At 40.5% G+C, this 20,174-nt stretch overlaps 1 protein-coding gene across 1 annotated transcript in view; it reads right to left on the bottom strand.

Annotated features, from left to right (window-relative positions):
* LOC144592215 (homer protein homolog 1-like) overlaps positions 1 to 20,174 on the bottom strand; it is an 80,393-nt gene that overhangs the window by 33,388 nt on the left and 26,831 nt on the right. Inside the window, exons 2-6 of the mRNA XM_078396741.1 lie at positions 15,296 to 15,452; positions 10,954 to 11,085; positions 7,731 to 7,823; positions 4,328 to 4,470; positions 2,124 to 2,280 (exon numbers count right to left, since the gene is read on the bottom strand). Of these exons, the coding sequence (XP_078252867.1) occupies positions 2,124 to 2,280; positions 4,328 to 4,470; positions 7,731 to 7,823; positions 10,954 to 11,085; positions 15,296 to 15,452 (682 nt within the window). The remainder of the gene's footprint in view (positions 1 to 2,123; positions 2,281 to 4,327; positions 4,471 to 7,730; positions 7,824 to 10,953; positions 11,086 to 15,295; positions 15,453 to 20,174) is intronic.

The following is a 20,174-nucleotide window of genomic DNA, read 5'->3' as shown; positions in this document are numbered from 1 at the left end:
CTGCAGATTACCAACTTAAAATCATGGACACTGCCTTTACTTCTGCAACTCAACCACTAGATAAGATAAACATATAATGAACAAAGAGCTTAAATTTCCTTGAAATGCTTTCTTATAGCTTAACGTGATACAAAATTGACCACCAACACAAAAGTTGCGCATTCTATTCATTATCTAGATATACAGTTATTTTGCCTGAAAAGTTTCAAACATCCACACTTGTTCTTTGTATAAATTTAGTCATTGCTCAAAGCAGTATAGGTGTATAATTATTCTGGAAGGGATACCTTCTAGCTTAAATTCAATTGAAGCACATTTTAAATATAGCGATATATTCTTAACTTTGCAAATATTCATTTCATAGACTGTGAGCTTCTGCTGAAAATTAATTACGTCTATTTTAATCAATGAAGAAGCTTGTTCAGTGGATGCCTCAACTATAAAGCTGCAGGTATCTACAAATTCTAGCATTCGCAGAAGAGCAGGCAAGAGTATTCAGACGTCCTTCACCTCTCCCAGCTCCACTCAGAGGTTCCCACTGGTTTTAAGATCACTATTATCCAGGTGCAAAATAAGAGCAAGGTAGCATGCCTTAATGTCAACCATTCAGTGGCTCCGAAATCCACTTTCATGAAGTCCTTCGAGAGACTGGTCATGGCACGTTAATAGCCCCTCCCAGGTAGCCTTGATCCACTGCAGTTCACCTAGCACAACAGGTCGACGGCAGATGCCATCTCCCTGGCCCTTCACTGGAACAAGGACACCTTTGCCAGACTATTTGTTGACCATAGCTCAGCCTTTAATACTATCATCCCAAACAAACTCTACTCCAAATGTCTGAACTCAAGAGTCAGCACCCTACTCTGCAACCAAATCCTCTACTTCCTGATCCATGGACCACAGTGAGGATGGATCACAACTGACTACACCATGATAACTGTCAAGGCCAGTCCCCCACAAGGATGCATTTGCAGCCCTTTATTACACTACCAATAAACTCACTTCGGCTCTAACTCCACGTACAAGTTTGCAGTTTACACCGTTGGAGTGAACAGGATCTCAAACAATGACGAGACAGTATAGAAAAGAGATGAAGAGCTTTGACCCATTGTGTCAAGTCAACAATCCAGTCAGCATCATGCTGCCAAAGTGGAGTTGGCTGAGAGCTTTAGGTTCCTAGGCGTAAATATCACTCACAATCTGCCCTGGACTAGCCACATTGAAGCTCTGGCTCACCAAAGTCCCTAGTTCCTCAAAAGACAAAGGAAGTTCAGCATATCTTTAATGACACTTAACTTGCACAGATGTACCGTAGAAAGCATTCTTTCCATGGTGCATCAGTTTAGTTTGGCAACACCTCTGCCCAATTGTACAAGAAATTGCGGAAAATTTGGATGTAACCCAGCCTTCACACAGATCAGTCTCACCACCTTGAACTCCATCCACACACCATTGGGGAAAGCAGCCAACCGAATCAAGGACCGGTCATTCCTTTTCCCCCCGTTCAAAGGCTAGAAGATACAAAAGCTTGAAAGCACATACCACCAGATTCAGGAATAGTTTCTTCTCACTGTTGTCAGACTACTGAACAGAACATTCATAAGGGCATGGTTCCAATCTCCCAGCCTCTCTCATTGCAGCCCCTGCACTTTCTCAGTAACTGTGATGCCATAACATTGCAACACTGCAATGCACTCTGGTAATTCTCTCTGCACTACCTATTGTGCTGATGTGTAGCTTGATTGTACTTTAGAGTACGATTTGACCGGATAGCAGGTAAACAGTTTTTCCACTGTATCTCTGGACATTTGACAAATCAATAAAACTACTTTTCCGGGATGCAGGCTATATTTTTCGCTATAGATACTCAACGAGGATTTGGATACTTAATCTAGTCAGAACCCAAGATGCTCTCACCCAAACAGGTTTGTTTCTGACAATGCAATCTTCACTCATTCTTTCAGTGCAAAATTTGATTTTGAACTACACACAAGATCCGCTTGGACAACATTTAACATTTCTAGAAATTAATAGATTATAATTAAATGCAAAACAGACTCTGCTTATGTGCAATTACATCTTTATTGAACTTCTGACTAGAAATGGAATGCATCAATACGTACTCTTTTGTGTAGCCGTTCTGCTTCATCCTGGTAGGCAGCAAGTTGCTGCTTCCATTGTTTAACATTGGCAGTAGATTCCAGGAGGGCTGCTGTCAGTTTAGCATTGTTGGATTTTAAAGTCGCCAGTTCAGACTCCCAGTGCTTTCCTATTGTAGTGCTAAAAAAAATCAAATTGTTACCATTAATCATTGTGCAAAATTTCAGTGGGGACCTAAAGCCTATTGACATAGAAGACAAAGAATAAATTTTCCTCTTGGCTTTGTTATCCACCAAAATATAAATTCTCACCCAACTTCCTTGCAAGTTATCCCAAAGCCAACATCTGTAGCTGTTCTAATATCTTTGGGGTACACTGCTGACTTCTTGTATACACTGGACGTAGACTCCAATTCCCTTTCTTATACTCGACCTGCTCTCCTCCTCCCCATTTGGCCCAACCTTATCGGGTGGGCATTCAGCTGCTTTTCCAACACATTCTGCTTTCCCATTCTATATCCCCCAGACTCACCTTAAGATTAAAAACCCAACACTCTGTCCAAGCTTGAGCAAACGCTCCAAATAATTTCCTTGTCAAATCACATTTTCTCCTTGTAGGAGTTTGTTCACCATTGAAGGGACTGTGGAAGTTGTTGCTGTTATTTTAAGAACATGTCAGAGACTTTGTGACTTGTTCTTAATAACAGCAACAACTTCACTTGGAGCTCTTGTGTATAATATGCTCTCAAGCATAGCTCTTCTGTGCCTCATTATCTCCCCAGTCATGTGCACAACACAAGGATGAGCAAAATCACTTAACTTTTCACTATCAGCATCAATTAGCTTGGCCATTTACCATGAGCATGCGTAAGCATTTTAAAAATGGGTCATGTCAGAAGGTCCAACTCCGACAATCTGACCATCTGTGACCTGAACTCAAAAGCTGTTTCAGAAATGGGCAGAACTAAGTGGGTCACTAACAAAAACAGAAGCTGAACAGTTGGTAATTAATGAGCTTGGACATTACACTACCAGAAACAGACAGAGATGTGAAAGTTAGGATTTTTTTGGATTCATAAAATCAGAGGGTGACAGTACCCTCAACTTACACCGGTGAGTTCTAACTCAAAGAGCAATGCACATTCATGGATAGCATTAGTATTGATAGTATTAGCACTGCTTGATGGCATCAATTCATGCAATCAAGTTTTACTGCAATGGTAAGTCAATGCAGTTGCAGCATATAAAGCTAAAAAAAAAAACACCAAGAAAGCATGGTAGCAATCTTTATTTGCATTTACTACTTTTTAATCTCTACAGGTCGTTCTGCAATAGTTGCTTTCAAAAGGAACGTTGCACTATAGAAAATTGCATTGAAGAAACGGCATCCATAGAGGAAATGGAGTTAGGGGCTACAGACTTGCAATAAGTTATTTTTTCTGCAAGAACTCCAAAAAAGGTTTCTCAATAGCAATAAAGATTGAATATTATATTGTTTAACAGAGTATTGTCGCACAAGGGCTAATGGAAGTGATTGCTTGTTGGTTTCAGTGGGCCATCCACAGTTAAAGTAGCTGCTATTTTCTTAAGACAATGGTGTCTGATCACAGCGGGGAGGTTTAGTTTAGTTTAGTTTAGAGATACAGTGCGGAAATGGGCCCTTTGGCCCACCAAGTCCGCGCCGACCAACGATCCCCGAACAATAACGCTACCCTACACACACTAGGGACAATGTTACAATCATACCAAGCCCATTAACCTACAAACCTGTACGTCTTTGGTGTGGGAAGAAACCCGAGAACTCGGAGATAGCCCATGCAGGTCATGGGGAGAAGGTACAAACTCCAAACAGAACAGCCCCCATAATCAGGATTGAACCCCGGGTCTCTGGCACTGCAAAGCAGCAACTCCATCACTGTGCCACCGTGCTGTTACATGGATACGTTTTTTTCCCCTGAGACCACTTTCTTTCTGATTCAATTTACAAAGTAGCTCTCTACTTCCTGAACAAAATCATGTTATAACCAACCTTAATAGCTCCAGTTCCTTGCTTTCATTTCTTCATTTAAAGTATTGCTCTGACAGACCAATATGAAACTTAAAAATATACGCTACCAAGAAATGGCCTTGCATTAAAAGCTCACTTAATGGTAATTCTAAAGAAAAAGCATAGCAACATAGTAATGGCCGTGTAGCTAAGCAAAACCTTTCACATTTCCCATGCTTACCTGTGAGTGAAGGGCAGAGAACTCTGGTTAATTTCAGCTCGTACATCAGCCTCGTGTGGCACATCCTGAATGGACCTTTCATCATCTGTCCCATTGATGCTCTCTGGTGTCAGGGGCGACTGCAAGTCACCACCGGCAGACTCCTGTGAAGCAGATAATATTCTCAAAGCGTCTGTTTCAGATTGGCATGAACAGCTAACCATCGACTGGATAGAGAGGATGCGGAGAGGATGTTTCCACTAGTGGGAGAGTCTATGACCAGAGGTCACAGCCTCAGAATTAAAGGACATCTCTTTAGGAAGGAGATGAGGAGGAATGTCTTTAGTCAGAGGATGGTGAATTTGTGGAATTCATTGCCAAGGAAGGCTGTGGGGGCCACATCAGCGGATATTTTTAAGACGGAGATAAGATTCATGATTAGTATGGGCGTCAGGGGTTACGGGGAGAAGGCAGAAGAATGGGCTTGAGGGAAAGTGAGATCAGCCATGATTAATTGGGGAGTAAATGATGGGCTGAATGGCCTAATTCTGCTCCTATCATTTATGAAAGCAAAGATTTGTCCCACAGAGTAGAAATATAATCAGAAGTGCATTATATGCAAGGTACCTTTTCTTCATCACACAACTGATTGGCAGGGATGGTAGATTAATTGGGCATTGTAAATTGCCCCATGTGTGTAGGTAAGTGGTACAATCTGAGAAGAGTTAATGACAATATGGAGAGAATAAAAATGAATTAGATTTGAGGGATTAATGTAAATGGATGGTTGAAGGTCAGCATGGACTCAGTGGGCCAAAAGGCCAATTTTTAGCCTGTATCTCTCGATGAAATGAATTTAAATTCACACCCGCCTCTCCATTTCATTGCAATGAATGATCTGCCTAGGGAATTGTTTTAGGTTTATCTTTGAATTGAATTTTCGATATAATTTGAATCAGGTCTATTTACCACATAAATGAGATCATAAAATAGAAACAGGATTCACTATCCCACTTTTATAGACAAGCTACACAATGTATCCAATGAATGCAGTCTATTTAACCCATTCTCATGAACCAGAGGTCACAGGATATAGGTTTTTCATAAGTTCCAGGAGCAGAATTAGGCCATTCAGTCCATCAAGTCTATACCGCCATTCAATCATAGCTGATCTATCTTCCCTCACAACCTCATTCTCCTCCATTCACTCCGTAACCCCCAACACCCTTGCTAATCAAGAAACTGTCAATCTCCGCCTTAAAAATATCCATTGACCTGGCCTCCACAACCGTCAGTGGCAATAAATTCTACAGATTCACCATCCTTTAAAGAAATTCCTTCTCATCTCCATTCTAAAAGGAATGTCCTTATATTTTGAGGCTATGACCTCTGGTCCTAGACTCTCCCTTTTTCCCCACCTCATTAAGGTTAGGGGGGAAAGATTTAGTAGGAACCCGAGTGGCAACTTTATTCTGTTCCCATCACAAAGGGTGGTAGGTACATGGAATGGGCTGCCAGAGGAGGTAGTTGAGGCAGGTACTATAACATTTAAGAAACATTTTGACAGGTAAATGGATAGGAAAAGTTGAAGGATACAGGCCAAACACAGGCAAGTGGAACTAGTGTAGATGGGGCACATTGGTTGGCATGGGCAAGTTGAACCAAAGGGCTTGTTTCCATGCTGTATGACTCAGAGTATTCTTTAAAAAGCAAATGAATGTTTTATTTGGCAGAAATGATTTGCATCTTAAAAATGTTTTCATTGCATGTTTAGGAACTTATCATTGGGAAATATTGGGACGTATTTTTTAAATAAAATAGAATTTTGTTCTATCTAGTCTGTTTAGTCAGACATTACAGTAGTCGTCGTACTTCCTCATTATCCCTCAAAATATTCCAAGTAATTACCCTAACCCTAATTAACCAACCTGGTCTCGCGGTGGCTTAGCACTTCAACTCCCCCTCACACTCCCAGTCTGACCTCTCTGTCATGGGCCTCCATTGTCATAGTGAGGCCCAGCGCAAATTGGAGGAACAGCATCTCATATTTCACCTGGGCAGTTTACACCCGAGCGGTATGAACATTGACTTCTCCAACTTCAGATAGTTCCTCTGTCCCTCTTTCCCCTTCCCCGTTCTCCCACTAGTCTTCCTGTCTCCTACTACATCCTATCTTTGTCCCACCCCCTCCCCTGACATCAGTCTGAAGAAGGGTCTCGACCCGAAACGTCACCCATTCCTTCTCTCCTGAGATGCTGCCTCACCCGCTGAGTTACTCCAGCATTTTGTGTCTACCTCCAAGTAATTATCCAACACTTAAGTATTGACTTGAGTAGCACTATTGTGTCCTCTACCTACCTATGTTTACAATAGGCTGGGATTTGAACCATTCCAACATGTAGAAGTCTTGACTGGGAATTTTTGTTGATGGCGAAAAGAATCTTAATTCAGTGGCAAAATATTTTCACTCAATGTTGGGAGATTAGTGATTTTTTTGATAGCAGCGGTCACTAGAATACTCTTCTCCTTCTCTCTAGCCCTCCAAGCAGAGCCAAACCTTTCTAGGGAGTCAGTCCAGCAAAGATCCAAATAAGGCATGACTTCCAGTGCCAACTAGGTCGCCTTTCCCGACTGCAGTACCATTGTGGCACAGTGGTCTGAGTTTTATAGTAAAACCCTATTCTCATAAAGAGTGCAGCTTTCCCTCTGATCGAAAGATGGGTTTCTCACCGACCCTGCTCTGCTGACTTGAACAAACTATATTTCAGCACTTGCCCTATTCTGTGCTGTTTCTGTGCCAGCCATTTGATGCAAACTTTAACATGTTAAAGTTGCAATTTTTAATTACATTCCAGGTAATTAAACACATTCTGCATGAGTCACAATGGGTTACTTTACATAACAGGACCAGAATGAGCAGCCAGTTCAATACAATTACAGGAGGAAATAATTGAGCTGGAGAAAAATGATCCCGAATCTGCTTTGCATCGACCCAATTTAGCCCCATTTAGTATAAACTGACAAATATTACATATTAATATTTCTTAAAGCTTTAAGATACAATGAGTCAGTAGTGCCTACAGCAGGCTCGAAGGGCCGAATGGTCTACTCCTGCACCTATTTTCTATGTTTTTTTTTTTACCGTGACTGCCCTAGCTCTGTGGACAATCGAATCCAAAGAGCAAGTCAGACACATTTTCTCTCGCTGTGTCACAGTGTTAGTTCATTCACAAAACCTAGGGTGTCTCACCCTCGATTTATTCAAACAAATTATTTTTGCCAGGCTTACCTCAGCTTGAGCCGCTCACCGGGTCTGAGTGCTATGAACTAATTTAGTACCAACATTACATCAACTTTAAAGCACACCACATGGCTCTCATTCAAGATCCATGGCCGCATAATCACTAGTACCTGTAGTACTCACCTGAGAAGGTGTGCTGGTTAAATCCATTTTTTCTTGCATTTTCTCTTTTGCTATTCGAGCTGCATCTTTAAATTCCTGGAACTTCTCTGCAAACTGTATTGGAAAGGTTTATTGTTTTTTAGAGAACAACAATCTTGTGATTCAAGTTGCAACACCGACAGATATCTGAACAGGACATTAAATACATTAAATAGCAAATTCTAATCAAAGGGATTTCCTGACATTTAACCCTGCTGAGTTTTTCCATTCATATTTGGTATGAATTTGGTAGGTTTGGTACAAAGTTATGTTGCTCGTTTAATTGCAACAGGTTTAATTTACTCAAGTTAAGAAATTTGGTCTCATGATCTCAGATTAACACCAGAGGCACCACTGTAACTTTTATAGCTACCTTTTTCATAGCTGGTTCAACAAGCCTTCTCAATTACATTTACTTTTAGTAGGTTCTGTCATCAATACCTCCTGCAGATAAAAATCTACTTAGCTAATGCACGTCTATCACCCATGAATGGTTTTGGGATGAAGGGAAGCCAGGAATGCTGCCACATAAATGCAGGACCGTCGAATTCTTAAATATCTTGTGTCATCGACCCAAATCTACAGGGAACTGGATGGAATTAAAGATTTATTGCCTTCAGTTCTTCTCTGCTAGCCATCTGTGCTGGAATTCAAAACCTGTGCTGGTTTCCTCTAAATCATACCCAATCTAAAACTTCTTCAATTTCCAGACATTAAAATCATACCTCTGAATATTGAAATTATTGTACATGATTTTTCATAGAGAATTTGACATTAAAAAAAGGCCATCTGGCATTCGTATCAATGTCAAATACAAAAACGCTGCACATCTCTGAGCACTATCAGTAGACCTACAGGTCAGAAGGCTCCTCAAGTACACATCCAGCACACTAAAATATAATGTGGATTCCTGCCTCTACACATTGTGCATGACAATATCATTCTTCAGTTTCCCTCCAATTTTAAGTTTAGGTTGGTATGGATTAAGTGAAGAAATGGCAATTCATGCCTCAAGACAATATAGAAGACTTGCGCAAATACATGGACAATTAATCAGACATTGCAGTGTCTGATTAATTCAGACCGCTCACCCAAATTAAGTATCATCTTCGCCTCCTCAGTTTCAAAGACAACAACCACAGCTTCTTGTCTTTACTCCGATATCTCATCTTTACTCAGAACAAACATTTGAATACTGGCAACATATGTGCAGATGATGTCTGTATTTAGAACATAGAACCGGACAGCACAGGAGCAGGTTATTCAGCCCACAATGTCCATAACGAACATGATGCCGAGTAAAACTAATCTTCTCTGCGTGCAAATGAACAATATCTCTCTATTTCCTGCATATCCATGCATCTTTCCAAAAGCCTCTTCCATGCCACTGCTGTTTCTGCCTCCACCAATACCCATGCAGCACATTCCAGAAACCCATCAAAAACGTGCCCCACACGTTTCCTTTAAACTTTGCCTCTCACCCCTTTAAGCTATGCCCTCTAGTCCTTGACATTTCCACCGGGGGGGGAGAGAAGAGGTTCAGACTGTCTACCCTCAAGCTGTACTGTTCTGCTCTATGTTCTAAATACAGAGATCATCAACGCCTCTCGATTTTATACACCCATCACATTTCCCCAGTCTTTGATGCTTGAGAGAAAACAGACATTTTTGTCCAACCTCTGCTTATAGCCAATATCTTCTAATGCAAACAGCTTTCTGGTAAAATTTCCTCCAGACCAATCACTTTTCCTGCATTTTGGAGACAGAGCTGTACGCCATAAGATGTGGTCCAATAATTGTCGTGCTTCCAAGCTTTATCCTGCCCCTCCTCTCTTCCAGCTTATTTCTCTTTTCCCCCCACCCCCCCCCAAAAAAGTCAGAAGGGTCCCAACCCAAAATGCCACCCATGCATATTCTCCGGAGATGCTGCCTGACCTGCCGAGTTACTTCGTCTTTTTTGTGCCAAGTGCTGATCCACCATAATCTCACTGTCTCATTGTTCTACGCCTCAGGTGGTACTGCATCCCAAATGCCTATTTAAACAGTTGTTCTATCTTTGAGCCTGTAGACAACAAGGCCCCTCTATTCCAACAGAAATTGACATTCTTCCATTTTTTTATGCATTCCTTCAGCTTTTTTGGAAATGGAAAGAATTCTGTGGATCATATTTCATTTACCATATTCTGCCCAGCTGACCTGAACATCTATATCTTCATGCAGTCCACATTTTTTCTTCACAGTCAATCACATAGCCGCTTTATATATCATCTGCCATTTTCTTCATCATGCCATCTACACAAATCCAAATCAATGATAAACATAAAAACAGGAGACCGAATTGAGTCCCACTGGATTTTCCATCACAAAAGCACCAGTCAATCAATACCCTTTGCTGCTTTCCATTGAGCTACAGGACAGTTGCTGCAGCTCCTCTAGTTAATCTTCCTCACATTTTCTATTGGGTACAAGTGAACTTACCATACTAATACAGAAAATTCCAAATATTACAACTGGTAACAAGAGTACATGAACATCAGCCTTGTTCAGTTCTACACTGTAAATCAATATTTTGTCAAGTAATTTTCACCATGGTCTCCACTATTACATCTACTGTTTTCTAATCTTAATCCAATATGAAGAGGAAAGTACTAACATCTCAATTTTGACAGCTTGTTTATTCTGCTGCTAAATGGCATGGATTAAGTGAAGAACTGGAAATTTCTGTCTTGTCAGGGTGAAGGTATTTGTGCAGATATCTGGTTAATATGCCTCTGCCATTCTTTCTATCAATTAGCTTTCTGAATTTTGCATTAATCATTAACTAAAGTACAGTCCTTGGCTGGCTTTACTCTGGAGTCGAAAAAATACAAATTGGTAGATTAAAATCATGAAGGTATCAACATACTGATGCCATAAAGTCAACTGCTAATCAGAACAAGCAACTCAACATCCTGGGATGTTAAAGGCTATATGTAAATAAAAACTACTGAACTATCCAACTAAAATACATTTTCCATATTAATTTATAACTATTACTTTTTTTGTCTATGCACTTGAAATTAGCCTCAAATTTTCCAGATTTTAAAGCTAATCTAATCACAGTTATAACTAGGCAAATCAGAAAATTTATGTTATCGTTTGCCCCAAATTAGTGCACAATGGAAACAATATACAAACAATGGCAAAAAGAAAAATCATCACGTACTTTTGTCAGATGGTGCTCGGAGGAAAAACCTAGACCATAGACTGTATTTGCACGGCTGTCTGGCCATTGACCAAACTTCTGAGACGTTTTTGTAAATGTCATGTTTGGAGTAATTGTGCTGTTGATTATTGCCTGAAGGAGAAAAGTGTTAATGTTAAGAATCTTATCAATCAAAACACATTTTTTGTAGAATTTTTAAAGATCATTGGCTCTGCATTCTGTAATCTTGCATATCTTGCTAACTGACCACTTGGAAGTTCAAATCTCGACAGGGGTATTTCATAGAACATAGAACAGTATAACACAAACAGGCCCTTTGGCCCACAATGTGAATGTAAACCACATTGCTAAATTAAATTTTAATCAATTCAAAGTGTTTTGGGGTATTAGCAGAAATTTGCATCCATAAATAGAACAGGTGTCAGAGGTTATGGGGAAAAGGCAGGAGAATGGGGTTAGGAGGGGGAGATAGATCAGCCATATTGAATGGCGGCGTAGATTTGATGGGCCAAATGGCCGAATTCTAATCCTATCACTTATGACATTATCCAGAAATTTTAAAAATGTCAGATTACCAGAGTTTTACTATAACTCAAAGCCAGTATTACAAGATAGAGTGGATAGCACGTAATATTCCCATTGTACCACTCTGGCTCCATCCTGGAATATGCTTGTGGAAAACTATTTTTCAGTCGTCATTATAGCATAGGTTGGGAGAGATCACAATTTGTTAATCAAAATATTTCAGTTTTAAAAAGTTATGACCAATTATTAACCTACAGAATATCCGTGGATCAGAAAAAAACTTTACAAATCACGACAGGAGTATTTCATAGAACAGTGCAGCACAGATCCCTGTGCCTGCAATGTCGTTAATTGAAACTGATCACATCTATACACTTCCAGACCCTGCCTGTTCATGTACCTGTCTAAATGCCTAGTAACCACTGCTAGCGTATCAGCTTTTACCATTTCCCATGGCACTTACCATTTTCTGCAAAAAAATAACTTGCTTCGCAAATCTCCTTTAAACGTACCCCCTCTCACCTTAAAGCTATGCCCTCTACTATTTGACAGTTCCATCGTGGGAAACAGATAGTCCATGCCAGTCATGATTTTATATACTCTGTTAGGGCGCCCCTCAACCTTTGTAAAGCCAAAAACCATCCAGGTTTGCCCAACCTCTCCTTGCAGCTAATGGAGTCCAATCCAGGCAACATTCTGGTGAACCTCTTCTGCACCTTCTCCACAGTCTCCATGTCCTTAATGTAAAGTGGGGACCAGAGCTGCGCAACACCCCAAATGTGGCCTAACCCAAATTCAGGGGGCTAAGGACTTGTACCCCAAGATCCCACTGAGCATCAATTCCCTTTAGGGATCAGCTAGAAACACCATACTTTTTTCCAGATTAAGCTTCAATTGCCATTTCTCAACCCATAATTCTAACACAGACAGCATAGAAACAGGCCCTTCGGGCCAGCCCATCCATGCCAACTAAGACGCCCATCTAAGATAGTCCCATTTGCCTGTGTTTGCTCCATATCACTTCAAACCATATCTATACATGTTCTAGTCTATACCTTGCTGAATCCTTTGAGTCATTCTCATTATCTAAAACTCCAATTTTTGTGTTGACTGCAAATATAATCAGCCATCATTACATTTATGTCCAAATTACTTATGCATTTTAAACTACAGAGGTCCCTTGACATGTTTCTTGCAGAACATTGCACCAAATACCTGCAGTCAGAATAACACCGCTCCAACATTACCCTATCTTCTAAGACCAGGCCAATTTTGATTAGTACCAGTGTCAGAGATTATGGGGAGAAGGCAGGAGAACGGGGTTAGGAGGGAGAGATAGATCAGCCATGATTGAATGGTGGGGTGGATTTGATGGGCTGAATGGCCTAATTCTACTCTTATTCCTTCTGACCATATGACCTTAATTTCAGAGAACAGTTTATTTGCGAACATTTAATTATTTTAAGCCTTCGACATTCATTTGGTTTACTGAACTTTGGGTGAAGTCTCAAAGGGCCTCACAGTTTATTATTAATCATATTACATCAGGAAAATAAATTCATTTTTAAGTACTGAATAGAAACATAGAAAATAGGTGCAGGAGGAGGCCATTCAGCCCTTCGAGCCAGCACCACCATACATTGTGATCACGACTGATCATCCAGTATCAGTAACCTGTGCCTGCCTTCTCCCCATACCCCTTGATTCCGCTAGCCCCAAGAGCTCCATCTAACTCTTTTTAATTCATGCAGTGAATTGGCCTCCGCTGCCTTCTGTGGCAGAGAATTCCACAAATTCACAGCTCTCTGGGTGAAAAGGTTTCTCATCTCAGTTTTAAATGGCCTCCCCTTTATTCTTCGAATGCGGCCCCTGGTTCTGGGCTCCCCCAACATTGGGAAAAAAATTCCTGCATCTAGCTTGTCCCGTCCTTTTTATAATTTTAAATGTTTCTATATGATCCCCTCTCATCCTTCTAAATTCTAGTGCAGGAATAGGCCATTCGGCCCTTTGAGCCAGCACAGCCATTCAATGTGATCATGGCTGATCATCCAAAATCAGTACCCCGTTCCTGCTTTCCCCCCATATCCCTTGATTCCGTAATCAAGTCATTTCCAAAATGTGGTAATTTTTAAAGTAGTATTTAAAAATGCAAAAAATATTTGGCACTATGACAATGCACAGATTCTTGAATTGATTAAGAAGCAGTTTATCAAAAGCTTGTTTTTATTTGCTAAACAAAAAATGCACTGACCAGTGAGGAAGTTACAGGTAAACGGTTACAGGAACTGCATAGCAATGGTGCCACTTTTGTAAAGCAAACACATTGAGGATGAAAAGTATTCAATTCAGAGACGCTTTCTTGACTACAGTTTAATAACTGCAAAAAAATTAATACTTAAATTTTGGGGGGAAACAGTAACCCCCACAATTAAAATGTGGATTACGGAAATGACCAAGACCTTGCATTTGGAAAAAATAAGGTTTGCCTTAATTGACAAACCAGATCTATTTTTTAAAATATGGTCTCCATTTATTGAATTTAAAAAAAAGTAAATGGGTTTGTCACAAAACTAAAATTTAAAACTAAAGTTAAAACTTGAGTTTAGGGTTGGATGTACAACTATACTCATTAACTCCCGGATCTATCCCCATAATCTTTATATTTGTAATTAAAAAAAAAAAAAATTTAAAAAAAAGAAAAGTATTCACTTTACTTTTGAGATAGGGAAGTGAAGAGCAGGACACAAAGTCTTCAGATACATTTTAATTGACTGGATCAGGTAGGTGGAGACATTGTGTATTGATAAGCTGGAGTAACACATATAGGAAAAGGTGATAATATGATGTATGGTTACAAGGAAGACTACTCCAACGCCAAATAAATTTACAGGGAGCGAGAGGCAAAATGTAACCAAGGTTATCACTCTTATGGTGGATAGTTCCAATTTCAGCTTATCAAATTAAATTGCCAATTTCAAGGAGCTATGGACTTGCGCTCAAGGCCCTTCTGAATATTAATGCCCCCAACATTTACTATTTATGTGGTTGTCAAAGCATACAATTAGCTTTATTAAATTAGAATAATAATTGATGCAATCAAACCATGGAAAAATTGAGACAAAATTGGCATGAGACTTCAAGAAAGTCTCAGCAAACAGACATTATGTCAGTGTGCAAGGGCAACCCAGGCATAAACTAAGATTTTAAGGAAGCCCAAAAGACAGTGCCAATTTAAGTCACAAGAGACTGCATATGCTGGAATCTGGAGCAAAAACGATTGAACCAACAGCAGATCAGCATCCGTGGGGAAGGAACTATCCATGTTTCAAGTCAAGGCCTTTCATCATGATATGATACTTGATCCAATACGTTCACAAATCCTTCTCTTCCTTGTTAATGAAAAAAATGAAAAGAAAATACCTTCAAAAAACAAGATACTGCAAACTTAATTTTTCAAAGTCAAAATTTGAAAAGATATATTAGGATTAATGACTGATCAAACAGATATTTTTACAGTGCAAGACAGTCACTGAAAATGTGTAGCTGGGACTATGGAGAATGAGAGTCCATATTTCTAAACTATACAAGCCACTGTGGGCTTGATAGACCAAATAATATCCTTCTGCAATCATGATTGGTCTTGCCTCAAAAGAGACGACAACGGCAGGGGAAATTACCAGAATGTCTTCAGGTGCTTAAATTACAAAAAAACTTTGTTAATCTATTTATCGACTTGTTATGCTTTTGCACTAATGGCTTGAAGTTAGGGAAACTAAATGGTGTTGCATGAGAAATTGTACTTGCAAGCATTTCTCACCTTTGACCCATCAAGGCTGATTATTCTGTAGACATTTCTTGTACTGTCATAGAAGTAGGACACAGTCACAGCATGTTTGCTGGTGGGGACCCAGTTCTTCTTTGTAGTGGGATCAATCTGGAAGACATGGGCTCGTGTGCTGAAAATGGGCTGTTCCCTGAAAAGCAAAAAGATAAGTCGCTCTATTCACTTGTCTTCATTGAAAGCAAACAACGGAAAGTCTTTAAAGGTCTTCTCAATTACACTTGAGCTATTCAATCAACACATTTAACAACTAAAGAGGCACAGAATAAAGCTCTACCACTTGCAAATGAATATCCTGCTAATGTTTCACATCAATGTTCAGGAATGATCCAATTTATTTTCTAAATTAACAAACTTGGTTTATTAAAAAATATTGGCTTTTGTCTTTCCCGTACTCACTTGCGGAATCTCTGTTCAGACGATAAATCTGATCATTGGAAAATTGTGGAGGGGCTGTAAATAGGAACTAGATATTATTCAGAGAGACATAAAACAGATGGGGAAGTGAGGGATAAGATCTTTGCAGGACACCTATATGCACCAGGACACTATGGGGGAGAGCTAGGCATTCTCAGGCGACTAGTGGACACAAACAAAGTAGGGCATCCACGGTGGCGCAACGGTAGAGTTGCACTGCCAGAGACCCAGGTTCGATCCTGCACGGAGTTTGGACGTTCTCCCTGTGACCACGTGGGTTTTCTCCGAGATCTTCGATTTCCTCCCGTACTCCAAAGACGTACAGGTATGTAGGTTAATTGGCTTGGTGTGTGTGTAAATTGTCCCTAGTGCATGTAGGATAGTGTTAATGTGCGGGGATCGCTGGTCGGTGCGGACTCTGTGGGCCGAAGAGCCCGTTTCCGTGCTGTATCTCTAGATGAAAACTAAACCTTGTGGCGGTGGTGAGTGGGGTAGTTGTGTGCCGATCAAAGTGCGCGGTGGTTGAAGCAGGTGTTAAATTGTATCAAAAACTACAGCAAGGTCAAGAAAGGTTTCTCCATCAAAGCTGCATAGGACAGCACACTGGCGCAGCTGGTAGAGCCATGGAACCAGTGTGAACGGGTGGTCAATGATCAGAGTGGACTAGGTGGGCCTTAGCACCTGCTTCCATTACCTCCAAACTAATATTTGTCACAAGGCATTCAATGACAAATTTGTACTGCTAACAGAGTTTGTACAAACGCACATCAAATAGCTTTAAAGCACCAGCACTCAGTGTTAGAAGTTTATGGGAAACTTGGGTGTGGTTTAAAACCAAAGTTAAACATTTTAAGGATTGATGAAATACAGCCGCCTCATTTCATATCCAGTATTAATGCAAGCTGCTATCACATCAGCTCAGCACTTAAGTTTTGCATCAAGACAAAATCAATAAGACAATGCAATTAAATGTTTAATCACACATATTATTTAAACTGGGTGTTAATCAACAACCAAAGCTATAGAACACTTTCAAATTATTTAAACAGTGTTCCACAAAATGCTGGCAAACAATTTTCCACCCGATTCATGACAGGGGAATAGATTTTTTTTAATCAATTCTATTGAAGGTACTGCACTGTTAACAGGCCTTCAGGACCACTTTTAAACAACAACCACACAGGTGGAATTCATTTTCTCTTGGTCCCCATTCAGTCACAAAAATTGTTTTTGTGCTGGCGGAGCAGGTTAGGGGAGAAATGTGCCAGTTTTCTGAATTTTACTAGTTCCGCAGAAACGGTCACTAGCCTGAAGCATCATCCACTGCACTCTCCATAAATGCTGTCCAACGTTGAATATTTCCAACTTTTTCCATTAAAAAAAAGACAATTTACTATGGTTGTATTATGCAACCGCTTGATCAGAAACTGACTGATTACTATGCAGGCAAATAAAACAAAGTAATCAAACTCATTTTCTTTGATATATCAAGGTATGGTGCATTTGAAAATACTGCAAAGTGTGCATTTAGGATTGCCTGACTGCCGTTTCCAAAATAAAATAAGTTTGTTTTGCTGGTGTCTGTCTTACGGCAGTCCAAGTTACTTTGCCCCAGCCTACAACCAAATGTATAATCTTTCATTAAACTTTAAGTTAAAATGAAGACACTCACTGAAAAGTGCAGTGTTCGATTCAACCTGCAATTCCTCAGATACTGAGGACAGAGTTTGGACAGATAACGGACAAGGAATAAATGTAACCACATTTATACCAGGTAAATAACCACTATCAGTTCTCTAACCCCCTCCCTAGCCTTGTAATGCATTACAGATGCTGAATCCACCACTACCATCATCTTTGGGAATGCACATGAACAGAAATGTAATGGGACCAGCAACACATATGCTGTTTGAAGAACAGGCATTCAAGAACAGGCTGGGAATTCTGTAGACAACAATTCCAAAGCCTCTGCAGGGTCAAATTCATGAAGGTTCCCATTTCACAGAACAGTGCAAATATATTCACCACACGGACAAAGGTGACAACTCATCAACACCTTCAACGACAAGTCAGCATGGACAACTTGGGCTGAAGTGCCTGTTTCTATGCTGCATAGCTGTGACTATAACAATTAGATGTAGGTAGTTAATGCTGGCATGCCAGTAATAAAACGATCCTGCATATTTAGAGTCATAGAGTCAGAGTAATACAGCCCCTTTGGCCCAACTTCCCCACACCGGCCAACATGTCCCAGCTACACTAGTTCCACCTGCCCGCATTTGGTCCACATCCCTCCAAACCTGTCCTATCCATGCATAAAGATATTTTAATTCTTGAATAGAGCCAATAGAGTAAAGCACTTTGACATTGATATTATGCTCATCACAATTTAATATAGAATACCAATGATTTTGGCTCTCATTTTCATTATTGTAATAGTAAATCAAAAACCTTGAAAGTTTACAACCACTGCCATGCTGTTCTTAACCAGCTTGATTCATACATTCAGATACACTGAATAAAATTACAGCTGAAACAAAAGCTGAAACAAGCTTTCATTCAGCCCTGCAAAATTACTACGGTTGACTGGAACACACAGCTGCAGCCCAAATTACTACAATCAACGCTCCTGAAGTGTTCATGGAAGCAAGACAAGATAGGAGGTCACACTTTACATGCCCAATTCATTTTAAAATAATTCACCAACAAATCTTTAAATGTGTGGTTTGCATAGAACAGAACAGTCAGCACTAGAACAGGAGAAAGACACAAAATTCTGGAGTAACTCAGCAGGATGATGGATTCAGGTCAAGACCTTCTTCAGACTGAGAGTCAGGGGAGAGGGAAGCGAGATATGGAAGGGTACAAAGATCAGGTAAGGTGTGAAAAGAACAGATCAAAGCAGACAATGCTCAAGGAGATAGAACAGACTCTACTCTTTGGGCCACAATGTCTATGCCAAGCAAGATACCAAACTTAAATAATCTCTGCTTCCTGGACCTGATGCGTGTCCCTGGATTCCCTGCATGTTTGAGTGCCTTTCTAAAAGCTGTTTAAAGGGCACCATATCTGCTTTACCACCATCCCTGGCAGCATATTCCAGGCACCCACAATTCTGTGTAAAAAATATGGCCTGCAAATCTCCTTTAAAACTCTCCCCCACCGACCTGAAAACCATGCCTGCTAATCTTTATTATTTCCATCCTGTGGAAAAAAGGTTGTGTCTTCCTCGATGTCCTCAATTTTATATGTTTCTATCTGGTCTCTCCTCAACTTCGCTCTAAGGAAAGCTAACCCAGTTTGTCTCACCTCTCCTTGTCGAGATTATCCAGGTGGCATCCTGCTCAGCCTCTTTTGCATCCTCACAAAAGCCATCACGTACTTCCTGCAATGGGACGACCACAACTGCAGACAATACTCCAACTACAGTTTCATCAAAGTTTTAGAAAGCTGCAACATGCCTTCCTGAATCTTCCTCAATGCCCTGACCGATAAAAGCAAATATATCATATCCCTTCTTTATCACTACCTACTTTTTTTAGTTTAGAGATCCAGCGGAGAAACGGGCCCTTCGGCCCACCGAGTCCGTGCCGACCAAGGCTCACCCATACACTAGCTCTATCCGAGACCAGATAGAGGGGGGATCTTATAGAAACATATAAAATTCTTAAGGGGTTGGAGAGGCTAGATGCGGGAAGATTGTTCCCGATGTTGGGGGAGTCCAGAACCAGGGGTCACAGCTTAAGGATAAGGGGGAAGTCTTTTAGGACCGAGATGAGAAAACATTTCTTCACACAGAGAGTGGCGAGTCTGTGGAATTCTCTGCCACAGAAGGTAGTTGAGGCCAGTTCATTGGCTATATTTAAGAGGGAGTTAGATGTGGCCCTTTTTGCTAAAGGGATCAGGGGGTATGGAGAGAATGCAGGTACAGGCTACTGAGCTGGATGATCAGCCATGATCATATTGAATGGCGGTGCAGGCTCGAAGGGCCGAATGGCCTACTCCTGCACCTATTTTCTATGTTTCTATGTTTCTAACTTTCAGCAGTCAATTAACTTACAAACCTGCATGCCCAGAATGTGGGAGGAAACGGGAGCACCTGGAGAAAACGCAGTCGCAGGGAGAACCTACAAACTCCGCACAGACAGCACCTGTAGTTAGGATTGAACCAGAGTCTCTGGCACAAAGGCAGCAACTCTACTGCTGTGCCATCCACATGTGATACTATTTTCAGGGAGCTATGGACCAGGACACCAAGATCCTTCTGTTAAGCATCTTACTATTAACCGTATACTTTATTCTTACATTCAATCCCTCGAAGTGCAGCACTTCACACTTGCTCAATTAAACTCCATCCGCCATTTTTCCATCCATCATCTGTTACAGGTCTATATCCTGTTGTAACCTTTGACAAATTTCTTCACTGTCCACAACTCCA

The sequence above is a fragment of the Rhinoraja longicauda genome, chromosome 3 (genome assembly GCF_053455715.1).
Source record: "Rhinoraja longicauda isolate Sanriku21f chromosome 3, sRhiLon1.1, whole genome shotgun sequence".
Lineage (NCBI taxonomy): Eukaryota > Metazoa > Chordata > Chondrichthyes > Rajiformes > Arhynchobatidae > Rhinoraja > Rhinoraja longicauda.
This window is presented reverse-complemented; position numbering and strand designations above follow the sequence as displayed.